The sequence below is a fragment of the Trematomus bernacchii genome, unplaced genomic scaffold (assembly GCF_902827165.1).
Source record: "Trematomus bernacchii unplaced genomic scaffold, fTreBer1.1, whole genome shotgun sequence".
Classification (NCBI taxonomy): domain Eukaryota; kingdom Metazoa; phylum Chordata; class Actinopteri; order Perciformes; family Nototheniidae; genus Trematomus; species Trematomus bernacchii.
Window position 1 is genome coordinate 18095084 of NW_022988043.1, and position 21367 is coordinate 18116450.

Consider the following 21367-nt stretch of genomic DNA (forward strand, 5'->3'; position numbering starts at 1 on the left):
GGGCAGTGCTGCTTTGGGAGAAATTGTACAAACTATGCACATTGTTTGTAGAAAAAGTATGTGAGTTGCGGTTTAAAGGTATAAAATATACAGGGCAAATGCTTTTAGGTAATGATAGTTGGATATTATTGTGAAAAAGGTGGCTCCGGATGTGTGTGAAGACAGATGTGAAAGAAGAGAGAATAATTGAGCATCATCTCAGAGCGTGAAAAGCTTTGAGTGGATAGTTAAGATGTGTAGTGGAGAAATAAAAACCATCAAGACAAACTGCTTTTAAAACCTAGAACATTTATCTTTTTTTCCTCAAAAACTTGGTAATACTGAGTTGTACAAAGTACCAATTGAGAGACTGCATGTTTGTTTGAGACAAAAAATGCCCGTAGTTTAAAAACAAAGTTTGACAGAGACCAGTGTTGTCTCCACAGTATGGTGGTGGTATTCACACGAGTACACCGAGCAAAGAAAAAAAAAGTTTAACACCAGGTACATCTTTGATTTGTGTGCCCCTTAATCTGAGAAGGGTACATTACTTTAACAGATGTGAAAGACACCCGTAATGAAAGGCAATTTCATTTATGAACAGCTGTTGTACAAAATCAGAAAAGGTCAGTTGAGTTTAGGAGTGAAGTATAGGCCTCAAAATGCTCACAAGTATAGGAGTATCCTTAAGCGTGAGCATCAAATCATGTGCAAATGAAGCAAAGCTGACACTGCCCGTCCACGCCGGGTGAACTCATGTGTCTGCGCTATAAAGCTGAGGTTACATCATTTATCCCAAAATGAGCCAATTCTTTTGACTTATTTAACTAATTCCATTTCAAAACATCACTGTTTAAAGGACACCTCGGTGTGAGATGAGTCTTTCTGCATGGGTAGGGCTGGGTATCAAACCTCAATACTTCCTTTTGTACCAATCGATATCGAGACATATTAATCAATGAAAGCTGGCACCAAATGTCTGACCAGATTTGTTAACTTTTACCAATTCTTTAGTCAAATTATTGCTGATTTAAATCAAAAGACTTGAGTTTTATTTAGGGTTTGTCTGATTGTGTTGAGATCAATGGTCCCAACATTTTCTGCTGGTGTTCGTCTAATACAAGGCCCTGCATGTCCCTGTGCTGCCACCTGCTGCATGTCTCAATCAAAGTGCTTGTCTGCTTAGATTGCAAAAGCGTCTTACTCCAATTGTACAGGAAGAAATTAAATAAAGTGAAAAAGAAAGATTGTTTTTGTTTGCTGCCCTGTTAATTACCTCATGTCACCAGTCAACACTCAACATTTGGGAATTACTTCAAATATTGAAGTAATTGTTGTATTGGTACTGAGAATCAGTTACTGCATCAGTATTGATACCCAGTCCTACCCTGCTATCTTTATCCCATCATCTCACATTCAATAAAACATATTTATCTGAATTTGTTTTGCACCTTGTGAAAACTCAGATATGTAATTAAAATGTCCCAAGTTATGATTTTTTAAAACTTGAGAAAATGCAGCAGCAGTGTGAGATGTCTATGACAACAACAACATATATGTATGCAAGTACATATATTACCTGTGCTTTATAAACTATTTCAAACCAATAGCTTCCCGTTTGGTTTTGCTCTTATGACAGGACTCTGAGTGTTCAGTTTGAGAGGTAATGTTGGATGCATAGCATAGCCCTGAGTTACAACTTACATAAAAGGGCTAGTAGTTCTAATAATCTGACAGAAACACAACAGGAATCTGGCAACAACCAATCTCATGGTGAGCTTCTGGTAAATACATTCAGCTCCCGGTCACGAATAATTGGAAGATCCTTCTCAGGAAGTTTTTTTTTTTTCTCTTGCACAATGAAATAAATGTTTCTCTTTGTGGACAGAGCATAAGTCACTCATTTTAGGGGGAATCTTTGGCCAGTCAGGTGAGGGGATATGGGACTCTTTTAAGACAGTAAGTGTTTGAATGAAGTATATTGTTGGTCAGGATTGTGTTTAAATATATTTAATGTCTTAAACAATTTTTGTTAAAGAGTAGGGGGCTAATTTGTTTGCAATGTTTATAATTATTTGGGATGTGAGCTCTAACTTTGACTGAACAAATTGTATTACTTCATCATACTGCAAGGAACTCACTGTTTGCAAATAATACCTCTGCGACTATAATATTTAGCAATGATAAAAGGGAGGTTCAAGTATTATTGAAGAAATAAAATCATAAAAGTGAATGTAGAAACTAAGATGCATTCACATAGCACCATAGTACTTAAAAAATGTCCAATCAGTACTTGTTAACATTGTACATTTTAATTTTCTCCACATTTAATTGAAATAAGTATTTTGGCATTTCTCTGCTGATCACATTAAAAAATATATAGACCTCTGTTTACAAAAACGGCTGCTGTAAACAAAGCTTTCACCTCCTTGTAAACATTTCCAACTTTCAGTTTATAGTGTTTCTCTTTCCGTTAAAAAACATGTCAGTTTATTAAGGAGTGATCGCAGGTTCTCGTTCTATATACTGTGACTTCCACACATCATACGTGTGGTGCAGCATTAGTAATATGTTGTGTTTTTACTCTAAAAACTTCTGTCAAATGTCAAATCTGTTGACATTTGTTGAGTACTTCTTTAAAAAGTGGGTAGTTTAAGTTAAAGGGTTCTTGTTGGAGCAGAATCTACAAGCAGGTATTATATAAGGCAAAAAAAACAATTGACATTGGGGGTTACCATAGCAACCTCATCCCAAGCCCAACATTTGGTATGAAGCCTTTCCAAGAGGAGAACATGTGATAAAACCAACATTTACAGTGTGCAAAAACACAAAGAGGAGCAACAAACGGGCAAATACTTCACTCCTTTAAAAGTGTGTCTCGGGTCGGATGGTGTCAGAGTTTTAACATGAGCAGTAATCTGTACAGAAGGGGGAGGGGGCAGTGTTCTGAAGGGGAGGCTCTCTCAGGCTGCACTACCTGTGGACCGGCAGGTGCAGCCCGTTGAGGGGGGTGAGCGGGTGGGGCAGGGGTGGGTGCAGCTCCAGCTGGGCCAGCAGGGAGAAGTGGTCTGAGGGGATGTGGGGGTGGGGGCAGCCGGTGATGCTGTTGTCGACGAGCCACTGGCTGTCCAGAGGCCCCATCAGGCCCAGGACACTCATGTGGGTCTTTGAGAAGAAGATGTAGTCGATCACGCCCTGCAAAGACAACATTTTGTTTAAGGGGGGGGGGAAAAGACTCTGTACACTGAGACTGAATACTTTAGATACTTCAGACCACACATTAGAATAAAACGCTTTTTCTTGAATTTGTATTGAACGAATAGATTGACTCTTATTCAGAATGCATGCAAATAATAAGATGCTAATATTGACAAAAGGGGAAAATAGCTAGCCTTGATCTGTGTGAAGGAAATTCAATCTCCACTCACTGCCCTCGGTTTATAGTAAAAGAGAAATGTGTTTGGATTTTTCATTTATTTACAGACATAAATGTAAATTAGTGATCAGTGAAGTCCTAGTTTAAGGTTTTGAATAAGGGGGAAGTCCATTGCTGCTGATGAAACAACTCGAGGAAATGTAAATGAATGTGCGACAGTTGCCTGCATGCGTCATTAGAAACCAAGGCGGTAACCACAAGACTAACTGAACAAATAGCACTGTAGTGAAGGTAATGGCTCAGACAGAGCAATGTTCAGGGTTTTTCATCCCATAACAAAAATACTCAACGAAAACAGAACTTTCAACTTAACTGAATCTACCAGACCAATGGCCGCTTGTGGCAAAAGGAGAAATACATCTAGAAGTCTACCACTGTGCAGCCTACATTGGAAAAGGAAAATCCAATTAGCTGTTCCAGCTCTCAGGCAGACGGTACCTTAAAGTCATATGTGTAGTTGGTGAAAGGCATCAGATTGCTGTCGTAGGCGCTCTTCAGCTGGAAGCTGTGTGTGATGCTTCCGTCTGAGTTGCCGTTCTTGCCGTTGCAGTTGAAGTTGGTCAGACATTCATTGTAGCGTAGCTCCTTGAAGTCCTTGTGGTTGTCGGCCACTCCTCCGTTGCTCAGGAATTCCACCACACCTGGATTATTGAAAAAGGTAACGTTTTTATTTCAAAAGGAGTACCACAGTAATCAAGCAAATATCTATATATTTGGATAAAAACTAGTAATATCCAAGAACAATACTGAACCGAGGTTCCTGTAAGAGTGACAGTCGTACCGGAGTCGGGCAGCGAGTTGAGGTCAGCACACAGGACGATGGGGATGGAGGACGGGTCGGAGGCGGGCGAGCCAGTCGCCATGGAGCTCGAAGCCCTTTCAGCGATGCTCTTCAGCTCCGACAGGAACATCATGGTTTGGATCAACTTGACGTCCGAGTACTCGGGGTCCCAGTGCATGTGGGCGTTGGCCACCAGGATCAGCTGCCTCTCCTGTGGCACCTTCACGCCTGAAAACAGAGGACAACATTGGATTATGAAGACTTTTAAGGAGTGGAAAAACGGTGGAATTAAATTCAACTTTCAACAGTCACATTTGTATGTAGAAACCCCCCCCAAAAACCCTAACATGGTCTTATTATGGCGAGTTTGGTTACAGTAAAGCACAGACCGCAGATGCAACTTTAGAAACTCAGAATTACTCTCACTGTAAAAATAAAACCATTAAAAGGAAGAACGGGGGGTTACGTATTGTAACCCTAGTTATATAAGCACAGGCTCCGCCCTCTACTGGACTCTATGGGTACTACTCTCTATCATGCTATGCGTGCATTCACCTACTGAGTTGCATAAACGTAGCCGGCCAATCGGGGCGAGCCTACCTGAATGCGCGCGCAGGCCCACAGTATATAAGGCGGCTACGCCCCCCGACCGTCATCCTACACCCTCTTCAGCGAGCGGCATAGGAAAGACAAGGCCCCCAGTTAGAGGGCTCCGCCTGTGCTAATATAACTAGGGTTACAATACGTAACCCCCAGTTATATATCACACAAGCTCCGCCCTCCACTGGACTCTATGGGTACGCCCTGTCGTCCAACAACATCGACCCATCACACTGCCCCTGACCGGCTTTGGCTAACATCCACCACACCCCCACTTCCTCCTATCCGGTTGTAACCTTGGAGAAGTCGGGGCCGCAGCTTGGATAAGGCACACTCACACACGCTTACCTCGTGTAGAGTGTGCATGGACGATAGTGGGGATAGTCCTCCAGCCCTGTATGGGGCTTACTGCGCACCATGTTTCCCGGGTCCCTAAGGAGCATGGGGAAAAAACATAAGCGCATTATGTCCAGGGGGGGTCAGATAACTACTGACCCACAGCCCCCCCCCCCGTCTCACCAGTCATGTGTTGCCCCGGCAAGCACAGACGACGAGAAGGAGCCAGACATGACCAAGAGATAAAACTTTATGAAGGGGCCTGGTGTAGACCAAGAAGCCGCTGTGCATATATCTTCTACACTCGCTGAATAAGGCTGTTGACACAGCCACAGCCTGTGTAGAGTGTGCACGGACCCCAGTGGGGAGGGCTCTCCCCGCCCATCCATAGGCATGTGTAATGCACTCGCAGAGCCATCCTGTCAGGCGCCTCTTGGAGAGAGCTTTTCCAGCCACACCATCCCCAAAGCACACAAACAGCTGTTCAGTGCGCCTAATGGCAGACGTGTGCTCTACACAACATGCTAGCGCACGCACTGGGCAGAGAAGGTGCAATTTAGCCTCCCTGGCCCCAATATCGGGTGGAAGATTAAAGCCAAGCGGCGACCTGGGGTCACTATGATGACTGACAGATGTTCCCGCCTCACCCTCTCCAGGAGGGGGGGGATAAGGTGCAGCGGTGGAAAGGCGTAAAGCAGCTTTCTTGGCCATGGCTCGTGTGCAAATGCGTCCACCCCCAAGGGCGGATTGTCCCACCGGGCCAGGGAGAACCACAGGGCACAGGGTCCACCTCTGCTCTCCCGAACTGAGTCCAGACCTGCTTCACCACCTCCGTGTGAAGCCTCCACTCGTCTGGCAGGGGCCCGCCTCTTGACATGAGGTCGGCCCCCCCGCTCTCCTGTCCCGGGACGTGCAGGGCCCTTGGAGACAACACATTCTGTGAAGCCCACCACCACAGGATCTCTGCTGCGGTCAACAAGGCTACGGAGCGGACTCCGCCCTGCCTGTTGATGTACAACACTGTGGAGCGGTTGTCGCTCCTCACTAGCACATGTTTCTACTGAGGGGGGGGGATGGTCACCAGACGTCGTTTGTGCCTCTTGGGATCTAAACGAAGGCCGATAAACCACCTCTGCAGGTGACGTGTATGCAACAGTCCGAGTGGCACCACGAAGTGAGCAGCCGCCATGAGACCCAAAGTCTGCATGATGGTCAAAGCTACCACCGTCGCCCCCTGACGCAGTCTGCAAACTACCCGAAGCAGGGATGCCTGTCTGCTTTCTGTCAGGGTGGCACGTAGTCTGCCTGCATTGAGCACCACCCCCAGATATTCTACCTGCTGGTGAGGTATGGGGGAGCTCTTCTTCCAATTGACCGCAAAACCCAACTTGTGTAGGATCAATTGGGCTGTGTGAAACATTGCCCATTCCCTGGACCTGGCCATGACTATGAGGTCGTCCAGATAAAAGAACACCCTCATGCCATGGTCGCGCAGCGGCTGCAGTGCTGTGGCCACACATTTGTTGAACGTGCGTGGGGATAGGGAGAAGCCGAACGGCAGTCTGTTGTACTCATAGGCTACCCCCTGGAAGGCAAAACGCAAATACTTTGTGCTTCGGAGCAATTTCGACATGAAAGTAAGCGTCAATTTAGCTTTGGTTGCTATGCTAACATCACCCATGTTATACCAGAGAAACTTTCATAACAGCGTTGTGATGCCAAACAGCGTAAATTCAGACTGACACACATTCACTTAAGGGGAACTGGGGATATGTATCAGCTGCTTGTGTGACAGTCAGACAGTGAATACTTTAGAGCCGTGTGAGCTAACCCGGAGCTAACGGGAGAATACACTCCCGTGGAAGAGCAGCCAGCACTGCAGCGGTCGGTAAATGCCGCTGAAACACATTCATAAACAATGAACCACGGCACTCTGGAGAAAAGTATAAGGTTGGAGAAGTCGTTATTTAATTTAATCTGGCTTCGTATGATTAAAAGCAACACGATCATCGACCCGACGCAGTCCCCCGTTGTTGTTGTTGTTGTGAGCTCCGTTGGGGAGAAAATCAGCGATGTAAACGGTGACATCATGACGCAGCAGCGGCAGCTCTGGGCGGTGTGAACAGAGCGGGAGCAGAAAAGGGAAACCGGAGCTGAACCAGAAAAGCTCTAGCTAGGAGCTAGAAAGGGAAAAGCGCTGGTGTGAAAGCCGCATCAGTCTTGAGAGTGCACAACAGACACCGCCTGTTTTTGCAACAGGGCCTGAATCTCTGCCGAATCTCCTCTTGGGATGACATATTTGCCTCTCTTATGCCTCTGAACGGAGGAGGGATGCTGCCAAACTGGAGTGAATAACCCAGTCTCAGCGTTCTGTCCATCCACTCTGTCAATACACAGCTGAGCTTCCATTCCCCGTAGCATCGCGTTAGGGGATGTGCAATCAGCTGTGGAGCCGTAGCTATGAAGCTGTGGTACTCTCTGGTGGCCCACTCCGCTGCCAAACCCTCCATAAAAGGAAGTTTGACCCATGGGGGGCTGACACAGAAAGGATTGATTTTCCACTGAGGTCCTTGAACGCTCGCGTGGGAGCGCACGCTCCGCCATAATGCCGTTTTCACTCAGAGGAAAAAAGGCATTAATCTGAGTTTTTACGCTAGGTGCGATGTGTCTTCTAACATCATCACACCGGTCATAATGCCCCTGTACTCGCATAGCGCTTTGATAGCACTTCCTGCGGTTTATCACACTCACATGCGCGCGCCCGCTGGCTGCCTCCTGTACTGGAGTTACAACTGGGGCGGCGAGTGGGGAATCTGTACAGACAACATTATGGTGTAGTGTGGGATTGTGGAGAGAAATGACTCTTAGACTGGGATAAATGCAACCATCTCTTTTATTGAAAGCATTTGTCAACACAGTACTATCATAGAGGGAGGAGACGGGGGTTCACTCTCGCATCCTGGGTGGAGAGAGCCCTCTCCGCCGGGACGCTTCCTCCTACCGCCCGTCTCCGGGAGGACGGTGCACCCCATCCCGCAGCCCTCTGCTGACGCGGAGCTGGGGCAGAGGCCCGTCGGGATCGCCCGGCCTGGCCCCGTGGGTGCTGGGATTGAACCCGCCCCGTAGAACCAGCCGAGGGAGCAGGAGAGACAGCGGGAGCCGTGGGCGCTCTGTACCTGCGCCTCTCTCTCCTCACGCTCACCCCGCTGAGGGAGAGCCAGCGGCAGCATACGGCTGAGCTGCGCTCTTTCCTCCTCTAAGCGGCTGAAACGCTGCGTGACCGAGGTGATCGATCCGAAGAGCCCTTCCGTGGATACGGGGGCTCCAAGGAGATCATCACGGCCCTTCCTGGAGAGCGCCGTGAGTCCTAACCACATGTGGCGTGATCCCACTGTGGCCAGGGACATCACACGGCCAGCTGCGGCGGCTACACCATGGACCAGATTATTAATCTGCCCGATGCAGTGGTCCGAATAATCACTCCGGTCTTCCTGAGACGGGGAGGCGGGGGCTTCCTGCTGAGCTCTGTGCCCCGAGCCAGAATATCTTATCTTATCTTAAGAGTATCTTAAGATACTCCAGCGTTTCACGGTCACGAGGCAGCGGGGGAAGGGGTCTTCTCCCCTCCGCCCAACCTGCTGCCAGTGGGAGCAGATGGGCCGCAAGGCTCTCATCGAGGGGGGGCACACCGGGACATGCTGTGTCCGTGCGGCCCTGCACCCTGAGCAAATCCGCCATGCCCGCCACCGGAGCCCTCGTCCTCAGAGGGTTCCACCACGTTGCCTCCACACACTGCCAGATATCTGGCAACGGGGGCGAAACAAAGGCCGGCTGGGTTGGCTGAACCGGGCCATAAAACCCCTGACGGAGGCGGCTCACCGGTTTGGGTGGTTGCGGAGGGGGGAGCGGTAGACCCACACCTCCGCCGCCATGGGCATCACCAACAGGAAATCCTGAGGGGCAGATCTGTGCGGTGGACCCTCGTGGACGCCGGACCCAGAAGCGCCCGACAACAAGAAGTCCTCGTCTTCTTCCTCCTTGACAAACGGGGCCGCCCGGCCCGTCGGAATGGCGAACACGGACGGCACCTCCTCGGCCACCTCCTGGTCCTCCATTTCGACCACCTCGAGCTCCTCCTGTTCCTGCGCCTCATCCGGCGAGACATAATGCGCCTGGAAGTGTTCCAGGAGATGTTGGCGTCTGAGCCGCGGGAGCGCACGACAGTCACTGCAGGACGGAGAATGTTTGCTGCCCTCCACCGCGTGGTCAGGCCCCAAACACTCGAAGCACCAGCGTTGGGGATCAGCGCCCGCAATTAAGCCCGGCCGATGTTCGAGGAGTGGTGAGTCCATTCTTTCACTTTCTTCTATCTATCTTCTCACGTTTAGCTTCAGTTGTTGCTGCTCGCTGAAGAGAAAAAGGATGTCGGTCGGGGGGCGTAGCCACCTTATATACTGTGGGCCTGCGCGCGCATTCAGGTAGGCTCGCATGAAAAACATGAAATGTTTATTCAACTAAAATAAATATTCTTTAGACATATTTACATATAACAGTGATTTCTCATCCCACATCAATCCATTGAAGGACATTTAATGTCGACGTTGACACCTTGTGGCAAAATCATTGCAGATTTTCCCATGTTACTTTTATTTATTTAGAACAAATATTGTCAGATTGTTGATCATAAGGTGACTGCAACAATATAGATGTATTTTTGGCTACACTACTTTTGCTACAGCTAAACCCTGGATCCTTGTATCAATGTTACAAAACAAAAACACTTTTTAACTGTTTAACTTTAAGCTACAAATGTCTGAGGGTCAATAAGTGGATTAACTGTATTGATTACTTGTGTATTCAGTTATAAGGATCAGGATTTGCTGTAATTTTCTGTGTTAAAAATATTTGGATGGTGGACTGTTGAACAAGAAAAGCAATGAAGATGTCTCCTTGAGCTCTGTGAACTTGTTATGACATGTTAAATTAAAAAAATATATTTGACATATTAATTGGTAAACATAAAAAATACTTCTTTACTCCCCCCCCGGTGGGCAAAAATGGGATGTTTCTGTGAAGTTGAAAGACTTGGAGGCCTAAAAAGTGTGGCCTAGGGATATTTATGTCAAATTCTTTGCTTTTTAAAAGTGGTTCTTACCATCGGAGAACATGTCCTTGTTGACCTCGAGCAGGACGGCCACCCCGATGTTGTCTTTGGTCATCACGCGGTTCAGCATGACCTCGGAGCCCTCAGAGTTGGCCATGGCCACCTGGTTGAACTCCACAGTGTGTTTCTGGAGCAAAGTAAACCTGCAGGAGTATCCATAAAGCAGCATTAATATTGAAAGTATTCAGTGTAAAGTCTCCTGCTTTCAGATGTAAAATGTGCTTGCTTTATTTCATACAATACCATTTGAAAGCATTAAATCAGCTGTTTTATTAATGTTCCCTGTTTCCTTCAACAATAACTGTTTTTTTTGTCAGAGATTAAAACACTAAATGTATTATTCAAAGTTAAAGTTTTGGCCCAAAAACACTTTCAGAACTTGACCAGAGATCATTATTCAACCACATTAATGCAATTAGGCTCTATATATCTAGTTAGTCCATTGTTTGGGGGGCCTCTGCTTTCTACTCAGTGGTGGGATTTAGGAGGTTTTACCTGGGTTCTGTCAGTCCTTAGTAATCTGCAGATTTTCCCTGATAAAATTCTAACAGTGCTGACCCCAGAATAACCTTATATTTCCATTGTGAAGTTTGGAGAAGAGCTTTGCTAAAGCAACAAGTTGCCTGTTAAAGAGCAGAAGCAGATTGTACATACATGTAGTATGTTATATAGGTTTTTGTGCATGTAAATGGTGTGCAAAGGGCCTTTAATTACAGCTTTTAGGGGCATTATCGTGCATGTAACACTGATACATGAACCCGTTTCTTTTTAAATCTGCACACAAACTTCCAGTTTCTTTAACGGATGGCTGCTGATTTCTTTTATACCTCATGAACAGTTGCTCTAACTTCAAGAATCAAAGTCCATTCATACAATTGAGTAGTCCTCTCACACAACTGACTGTATCCAGTCAGACCAAAAATGTGGCGAGTCATTTTAAAATGGACTTAACGCAGAAAGAAATCTTGGATATCAAAATCTACACGTTTATATACATATATTGAATAAAGCATATTCTGTGAACTCACTTCTCGGTCTTATAGAACACAGCGCAGCCGTCCACGTGTTTCCGCTCCTGTTCAGAAACCAGTTTGGCACGAGACTTTGGGCAGAAGTATCCATCGTAGCCGCGCTCCTTTAGTGTTTCCAGGAACATGGTGTAGTACTGCTCTGTCTCCACCTCCTGCAGACACACAGGGCAAGAAATGTCACCTAAAAGAGTCAATGAAACGCATGTGTAGAGGAGTGAGCACTAGCCAAATATAAACGGCCTGGAGTCAGGAGGGGGGGGCATATTTTCCTTTTCACAAAGGAACCAAAATCGTGTTAGGATTATTGAATTTGTTTTTAAATCTACTTGTAAACTCAAGCTTTTTCTCGTGAATATTCAACATGAAAAAACATGTTTCTGTCATTCAATAAGTCCTTTTTTTATTTTATTTTTTATAACAATAGTAGTATTAGTTTAAGGGAACCTTGCATTTCCGAATTGCATTTTTAAATAGCCAAATAATGTGGTTTCAAATACATCTGGCACCAAAATACCATCAATTATTGTAAAGTGAAGTTGTATAATATATTGAATGATGTTGTTCTGATTTTCTGAAATTCATCATCTCTGATATTCACAAATGTCCACCAGTGGAAATGATTATAACAAATATAGTTTCTAGGAAAGTTAATCACTAGAGTTGACCTCTTTATCTATTGAAATGATTTTTGATAAAAAAAAAAAGTTGAATAGTTTGCAGGAATTAATACTTTAAAAAGTTGTGTGGTCCTTCACTTTGAAATATTGTAACAACTACTAAATGAATCGCAATCCAATTTTATTCAGACATCCAAGGTCACTGATAAATCTTTATTATTTTGGGGATCATTTCGTGTTTTCCTGAAGCATCATCATCAGCAGGTCCAGATTTTTGGTTCTCATTTTTAAGAATTTTGGTCGAATACATAGAATTGAGAAATAATAACAAACCCATTCAACATACTCTTCTAAGATACATAGTTTTGCTTTTTTGAACACAAAACAAATCATATTATCGTCTGATTTGTTCCTTTTTTTCTGGAAAATCATTGAAGCAACGTCTGCTTCATTCACCTGCAGGCTGATGATGTCAGCGTCGCAGCTGGTGATTTCCTCCATGATGCCTTTCTTCCGGTACTCCCAGTTGAGGGCCCAGGAGGGACAGTAGCCGTACAGCTGTCGGGTGGCATACTTGTCGCACAGAACGTTGTAGCACATGACCGTGAACGCAGCTGTAGAAAAACATTTAAAGAATGACTATCGTCTAGAATCTAGACTCTAGACAGATGTATTTATCTTGTCTGTCCTTCAGTTTTTTGCTTATTAAACGTGATATCTCAGAAATTCCTTGAGGGAATTTTTTTCAGATTAGCAGAAAACATCCACTTAGACTCAAGGATGACCTAATAAAAATGTAGAAGACAAAGGTCAAGGTCACTGTGACCTCACAAAACATGTTTTAGGCCATAAACAGACCTGCAACTCGAATGGTTGCAGGTCTGTTTATGGCCTGGTAAGCTTATTAAGCAAAAGCTGCAGCTCATTACTTACAAATGATATATAAAAATAAATAGTAAAATAAAGTGTAAAAGAACATTACTAGGTACCTACAGTATATACTGTAGTATAAGGAAGGTATGACAAAAATATTATGTTTCTCTTTATTTTTTGTTCCACTCAAGTATTTTTTTTTAAATACTTAAAAAGCCGCTCTAAAAGTGTGTTTATGTGCTTTTTAAGCTTTATTCTTTGTAAAGAATAAGGATGCAAGTGAGTTTCATCCTTCTTGGCAACTCAAAGAAACCATACGATCTAACATCCCTGCCATAACAGGCCTGTTTTTTATTGAGTCAATTATGTAAACATCAGAGCACATTCATGACGTCACAGAGCAAACACAACCGAGGGAAGATTGGTTTTTGAGCTAAATGAGGGAGTGTTTGTGACATTTCTGGCTCTTACTACTGACAATTAAATAATGTAATTTTGTCTAAAAAATGTAACCTTTTTGTTTTTATTCCATTTGAGAAACTCTCTCTAAGGGAGATTCGGAGATGTTATCCTTTGCAGACCATTTACATGCACAAAAACCTATATAACACACGACAGGAAATGGAAAAACCCCCAAAAAATAATAGGGCCCCTTTAACCCCGCTGAACGTACCTGAGGGGCTCATCTGGTCCCGCTCTTTCAGAGTGATCCACGGTCTTTGTGGGAGCTGCTCTGGGTGCACTGTAGAAGGTGAGGGAGGGGGGGGGGGGGAAGAGGTATGAGTGCTCACTGTCTGTGACAAACACAATGGTGTACCTGCTATCTCACACCTGCTCAGGTTTACAATTAACTGCAGGTTAAATATGCATGAGTTCTAGTCGCTGGGTGGTGAGGAGGAGCAGCTGTTTACCTGCTAGATTGTCGAGCATGTAGTTCAAAAGCTTCCTGGTTCCGTCCGACTCCTGGTACAGATTGAGGATGTCTTGGGACAAAGGGTTTCCTGCAAATCAATCATATCATAAACTACCTGACAATATGTTCTAGGAAAGTACTGTAAAGAAATAATGACCGATCTACATTTTATCCAAACTTTAATATGGACTCAAACTGCAGGAAGAATACTATTTGGCTAACTATGTGTTCAAATATCCTTTTGAATTAAGTCATTTGAAGCTTCAGAGACATCCTGGTCTACAAATCATGTTCTTTAGACTTAACAAAACAGATTCTTTTGTTTGCTTAAAAAAAAATAAAAATAAATCACAACATAATAATTAAATACATTTCAGTGACAATGAGAACTATGATGCTAAAATCATCAATCGCACAATGTCACGAATCATTCCCAATTGCAATATCAGTCCAAATAATTGCAATTAGATATTTTTTCCAAACTGTGCAGCGCTAGTCCAAATAAATGTACTGAATATAATACAAATAAAAAGCCTCACCTTTTAGCCCCAAGGTTTGTAACTGGAAAAGCCTCCCGAGTTCATAAGGCAGAACTCGTAAAAGATTGTTGTTCAAAAGCAATTCCCTGCAAGAAATCAAGACGTCATTTACCTTTTTGATTTCTGTCTTTCACAACTTTGTCTTAACAATGCAGTAATTCCTTGTCATTGATGTATCATCACTGCGGTCAAAACATCTATCACGTTTTCCTAAGTTGTCACTTAAATTAGGCCCTGTGGGATAACTACTAAACTGAGGTTTGAGCAATGTCACATGCCTCTGATCACTTTTGTTCTTTGATTTGGGCTTTTTTCGCACATAATCTCTTGAATGAATCCCCTACAGTCATTAGAAAGATTTGGTCCTTTGTGTAAAATTGTCCTGTCCCTGGCATATTTATCATAACCAAAAACGAAATGAATGAAAAATTACAGAATAGAGTTGCTTGATAGAGCGGGCACATAATTAAACGACATTTCGATATTTAGTGTTCACACAAGTCGGCCATAAAAGACAAATATTTTTTGATTAATGTTAATCTCAGCCACTAAGAGAACCGCCTGTATGTAATTAAAGTGGAGAAATCCACTGTTATTGTCCTGAATTTATCCGAAGCTAATACACCTTCATAACTACCTAATAATAATGATCAAGAACCCTGCTTTGTAAGGTATTCAATTCATATGATTAAAAAAACACAGATCCTAATGTATTTCAAAATCAGAAAATGTATCAATTGAACTTCCACAAAGGTTACATCATAAACCCATACTGAAATGTAAAATGACATAATGAATACGGAGATTTCATCCTTATCTTCCAGCCCTATCGCAGAATATTCAGCTATTCTTAAAGGTCCCCTATTATACTCTTTTTCATCAATATATTATAGTTTTCAGATATATACAAAACATGTCTCTGAAGTGTTTGGCAGATCATTGTAGCATCCCATAAACCCCTCTGTTTCAGCTCTGTTTCAAAAGAGCTGATTCTCTGTCTGGTACTTTAGAGGAGGGGGGGGGGGGGGGGGGGTAACCTTGGTTGGTGATTGGCTAATGGTTACACAAGCCAAAAAAACATTATGATCACAAAGTGGCCAAAATCTGATCAGCTCATTTTCAGACAGGTTTTTATATAAATGGATCAGGACAAAAAGAGAGCGAATCTTTTTTCCTGAAATTTTCCGAATCTCTTTGCACAGAGGGGACACATATTGATGTATAATGGCGCGTTTCCACTACACGGCCTCGCTCGGTATGGCTGGGCCTCGTTAGGACTGGCTCACTTTATGGCGCATTTCCATTACAGTTTAGGAACTGGGGCAGTATCTATAGTAACGCAGTGTAGGCGGAGCCGTGACGTGATCTTCAGAGGACCCCAGAAAAACAACACAGCCGTTAGCTGTTAGCACTCAGAGCTCACAGCTCCTCATATATGTTCAGAAACTAGACAAAAGTTAAACAAGTACAAACCACAGACTGCCTGTGTCATGGTGAATACAGTCGCTGCTTTATTTATGTCTGGATAGGCCGTTGTTGTGAGTGTGGACAGTCGGAGCATATACTGCGTTAGCTTAGCCAATCTCCATTTAGAAAACAAGCATTTTAAAAGGTTTTTCGCCTGCCGTCTGTCTGCAGACTTGACAAAGCATTAATTCATGGTTTTTACTAACCGGTATCAGTATGTTGTTACTTCGGCATCATTTTGAAACGTGTATTACAATTAAATCACGGTCAAATATGTCCATCTTGTTGTAGTTGTAGCCCCCTTGCCAGCGACGCTCTCTCTAGTTTAGCATACTCAGCCCGACTCAGCCTCGTTGTCTCTGGCCCCACGATTTTATGAGGCCAGAAAAACTGTGAATTAGGACCCGCCGGCCGGTACTAGGCCAAGTGGAAACGCAACCAAAGACGGGCCGCTGACGTCACAGCCCTCTTAAACCGGGCTGCGCGCTGTAGTGGAAACGCGCCATTAGAGACATGAAAAAGTGTTTTTTGCATTATAGGTGACCTTTAAAAGCTCTGCAACAAAGCATAATGGCAGGTTAACTTTTCTGTTCCGTGATATATATATATATATATATATTTTCTCTTGGTTGGTCCTTGTGTCAGTCAGATGTCAGTGATGTCTACCTGAGAGAGACCATGTTGCCCAGCTCAGCGGGCAGACTGCGGAGCTTGTTGGACGACAGGTTCAGGAACACCAGGTGGGACAGATTAGAGATGTCGGGTGGGATGCGGCTCAGGTTGTTGTCGTTGATGTGCAGCGCCGTCAGGTGGGTGAGGGTCCATAACGAGGGGCTCAGGCTCCTCACCCGTCCTGCAAAGGCAAACAGGGGAACGGACTGTCTTCAAAAGTGGATATTATTTCCAGAACTCAAAAAGAAACACAGATTTTTAGCTGTGTGATCAATCGAACAAAACACAATTCAACATACTGAAATTGACTGAACTGCGGCGTATCTGTATAGTCTCAAACCCTTTCATTTATTTTCATGCAGAAACAATAACTACATTCAGTTTTTCAGCCCAAATATACTTTTTTTAAATCATGGAAAACCACGTGAAACAGAACCAATCATGAGACACTGAAACCAGACTATAGCAGAGAACTCTACGGACAATTACTTTAGTGAAGATATAAATACTGAATTAAACCTATTTAATATGTAATTAATATTTAATGAGATAAAAGTTCAAATAACATAAAGCTTTTGACTTTTAACCAACCAAGAATAGTTTGTTAACCATTAATACTCGTCTTCCTGTTCATTCAGCTGTTGTCATCCAAACCAGGACGCCCTGTGGTCCTTTGAAAAGGTTTGGGAGTCAAAATAATTTAAATGATCTTAACCAAGAATCATTTAAACAACAACATCCTCGTAAGAAAATCTATTTTTGCGTTTAGTAGGCTGCAACTGTTATTCTTATCCTTGACTCATCTGCTGAATGTTTTTCTTCAGCAGATAAGATACATTTTCTTCTAATCATTTGAACAAAAATGAAAAATATCAGAAAATGAAAAAACAAGGCATTTTGCTAATAAATCACTCAAATGATAAGTATACTGTAATGTCAACTTATTTCCTGTTGATTGACATGCAACACCACACATTTGAATCTTCCAAATCCTACAAACTGAAAAACATGCAGCATCTGAAGACACTGAATACAGAGTGAGTGGGATAAAAAGTGTCTTAATAACAATAAAAGCGCATGCAACTGTTTGATATTCAAGCACGAAGAACACTAGATTCTTAAAGTAGGAGCTCCCTCTTCCTTCGGTTTGTCTGTGTTAGTACATTGGGATTTCTTTGTATGGGAGCAGTTTCAGAGAAACATAGTAAGACTGACCAGAAATCTCGAGCTCGGCCCAGTAAGACTTCTTCCCATTGGCCACCTCCTCCGCTGGCATGATGGTGTAACATCTGCGGGGATCTGGAGGATCATATTTTTCCTTTGGCATACCTATCAATCTGAAAAACAAGCAAAATGTACAGATATTACAATCTAAAGGAAGACCGCGAAAAACATACATTAGCTGCCACTGAGATGGCACTCTACAGTGGAAGGGATTCAACACAGTAACATAATATTATAAAGCTTAATGACAAAAAACAAGTGAAATAATTAAAATTCCTTTGAACAATTTAATAAAAAAAAACAATAATATAGTAATACATAGTAACTAATGAAAAAATGTGCTTTTAGACAAAAATAAAATAATGTGTTCTCATACTGTATCAATTACACAAGTGGTTGTTAACATATTAAAGTGGCAGCTATGTTTTGGAAATCAAGTTTAACTATTTTTTATTGATTCATTTGACAATTATTTTTCTGGCTTATTTTACTGATAAAGTGTGAAATGTACTACAGATAGATGGGATCTTTTAAAACGTGAACAACAGTTGAACAGCAAATGTAGCCGTCACTTCAATGACCAACATAATACATTGACAGAGATATACAACTTAGATTATCAGCTAAACCTCTCATTGGAAAAACTGGAATCAGAACAAATAGTTTTGCCTTAGAAACTACTAATACGATGAATAAATGTATGATATTAGGAGTGGTATTATGTTGTACTTCTAATCTAAACTTACAAGTGTATTATTTACATGTGAGCAGAGTTTTGGCTCTACAATGTTGCTGTGGATTGGGCATCAGTTTTTATTTTTTACCATGTATAAATACTAGTATGATCTCAGTAAAAGTGAGATGTTGATTAAACAATACGGCCTAGCTTAACCAGACACAAAAACAAATGAAAGAAATTCCACCTTTACGTCACAGTTGTTTTTTTCACACATTTTTTGAAAGGTCTATAAAGAATTAAATCCGACCAACTAAAGAATGCACATTGTGGCCTTCAACAGAACTGGAGTCACTTTTATTTTGACCTAGACTTTCAACTTAATTGGAACTGGGTTTGATTATAATTTTGACTCTTATCTACAGCCCTGTACTTCAAGAAAAGGATGTATCTAAGCCTTTGGAACAAGGATTCCTAAACTTAATATTGTTGAAAATGAATAAAAACCTTTATCTGATTTGTTTTCCTATCAAGTTCAAGTTTTTTTTTAAGACAAAAAAAGTTATAATTTCTTACTTCGTCCTTATGCCTAATGTAGACTAGCACATCTACTTTATTACCAGGAACCAGCCAGCGTTATTTAAACTCCCCTGCTGTCAGTTTGCTGCCTGCATTGCTCAAGGGCACGTGCTATTGCATTACTTGTTATTTATTATCCACAGACTTGTACACAGCATGCATACGAGCTTAAGAGGTTGGCAAAGGGGGCCTGATATTATGCAGTTAGTTGCCATTAGGTTACTCTGGAGGTTTGGAGAAGACTTACATAACTTGTGTATACACTCATGGGTCACAAGTGAGCGGCTGCAGGCAGATAAACTGTAGAGCCTGCTGGCAACGGCTCATATCACTAGCATACGGAGATGTAAAGAAGGCTTTCCTCACATGTCTAGTGTTGATAAAAACATTTTTGACTCTGGGGGCAGACAGACCACCAAATGGCAGAGATGGGAGAAGTACTCAGATATTGTACTTAACATAAAGTAGAAATACCAGAGAGTAGGAATACCCTGATACAACTAAAAGTCCTGCATGCTATATTTAAATGATATATTGTAGGGCCATACCTATATAAAGGTATATTTATACGTTTCTGTTTTCAAAATACCAAACCTCATTTCGCTCTATGTGCTGTTTGCTGTCTACAGGGCTGATTCTGTGAGCTGCAGCTGATCACTCCCCCCTGCAGGAGAGGGGAGCCATGCTCTGATCAATTCAAGAGGGGGAGAAAAAAATATCTCCGTCCTCTGTGTACCGTGTTTTATTATATTGTTATAGACCTATAGAGTCGTTATTCATTTGTTTTAAAGCTCAATAAATAACAAAGAAGACCTTTGACCGGCACTTTTCTAATTTTGTCCGGAAGATTCAAACTTTAACGGACATCTTGACCGGCGAAAGAAACTGAAACTGAAACTCTGCCGCACGGTCCCCTCGTTCATTGGAAGAGGCGGAGAGGTGGGTGTTTGTCATCTGCTGGTGGACTAACCGGAGATAATTACAGTGCTTGCCTCGACGGGGAGGGATTGCATTGAATTAAAGCAGCGGGAGCAAACGCTTGCCTCGGAGAGGGAGAAAGAAAGCCACAGCGGAGAATAAACAGAAGGGTAACCATGGTAACTATGGGCGGGAAGTCTTCTTCGCTGCTTTTGTGGCAGACTACAGCGCCACTTACAGGCCTGGTATATGTATTACAGCGTCTCCAGCGCTTTCGAGCGGCAATGGCCGGCCGTGGCCCAACCCCACATTCCCCTGATTGGTGGAGTTGGCCCAATAGCCGTAGCGCCACTTTACTGACGTCAGTAAAGTGTTCAAATCTGGATCAGTTTTTATCAGATCCGTTGCAGCCCCTTTTTTAGAGATTTGGGTATGGAGGAAAATAGAGAGGGTTGTGTTTTCTGACACTTGGTGAGTTCCCTGGAACACCGGGGACACATATTCATGTATAAAAGACGTACAAAAGTGCATTTTGCATGATAGGTCCCCTTTAAGAGTTGATTATATTTCAGATCATTAATCCAGATCTGTAAAGTAACTTAAGGTGCAAAATAAATGTAAAAGTACACCATTTAGCTCTGAATTGTAGTGGAGGAAAATGACAAAGTAACAAAACATTTGTTCAGTACAAGTCTCTCAAAATTGTACTTAAGTACAGTACTTGAGTAAAGGTACTTAGTTTCTTTACACCAAATGGTAAACCCCAGCATCTGTTGCTTTGCCAACTGTTATTTATTTTAACATGTCAGGAGCTTTTGCAAATGGAAAATAGCGATGGCAACTGCACCAACAGCTGAGTATCCAAACATAGCTGTAATGTCAAAAGTGACAAGCACGTAGCGCTGCATGGACAGGGGCCCGTTCACGTGAAGTTCGGCCAACCGCTCACCAGCTGTCACACCTGGCAGCGAGGTAAACACGCGCTCTGGTTATGCCAAATTAAACATTTGGAAACGTTAAACTATTAAATATCGTCTAAACAGAGTACGTACAGGTTAAAGCCCCAGTGAGCTCAAAGCACGGCGCTGGATTTGTTTGGCTAGCGGCAGCAGGGCGCACGCCGCCCGGCTCACGGAGGCGGACTGCGGGGGTAGCCGGAGTTGGTATGAAGGGAAGCAGGTTTAACTGTCACATGTATCCCAGGACAACCTCAACATAGTGTCCGCAGCAATCAAACAAAGTCTGAATTGGTCTTACCTTCATTCGGGAGCGGTATAAAACGATGTACAGAGGGAATAATTGGTAGAGACATGCAGACACGGCTGTTGAAGCCGATCAGACCCTGAACGTCTCGGAAACAGAAGGAAGAACAACAAACGCTGCTTCCGCTCGTGCTCGTCCGCACGCGATATGAACCCCCGGATCCTCTCCCCTGCAATGTCACCTGTCAAACTACTAAAAATGATATTAAAACTCATAAAACATAGTAATAAAATGAATAAATAAAATACCATATGCTTTTGTGTTAACAAACTCTTGTTTAATTAGTATTACTATAAATT

At 43.1% G+C, this 21367-nt stretch overlaps 1 protein-coding gene across 1 annotated transcript; it reads right to left on the bottom strand.

Annotated features, from left to right (window-relative positions):
* Positions 1–268: 268 nt before the first annotated feature.
* On the bottom strand, positions 269–21192 carry cnot6l (CCR4-NOT transcription complex, subunit 6-like). Its single transcript, XM_034118351.1, has 12 exons — positions 21063–21192; positions 17624–17745; positions 16403–16589; positions 14270–14355; positions 13729–13818; positions 13491–13559; positions 12401–12558; positions 11325–11479; positions 10288–10439; positions 4197–4424; positions 3854–4056; positions 269–3174 (listed from the first exon to the last, which is right to left on the bottom strand). The coding sequence occupies exons 2-12, from the start codon at positions 17733–17735 to the stop codon at positions 2953–2955; spliced, it is 1662 nt and encodes a 553-aa protein (XP_033974242.1). The 5' UTR covers positions 17736–17745; positions 21063–21192; the 3' UTR covers positions 269–2952.
* Positions 21193–21367: the final 175 nt, after the last annotated feature.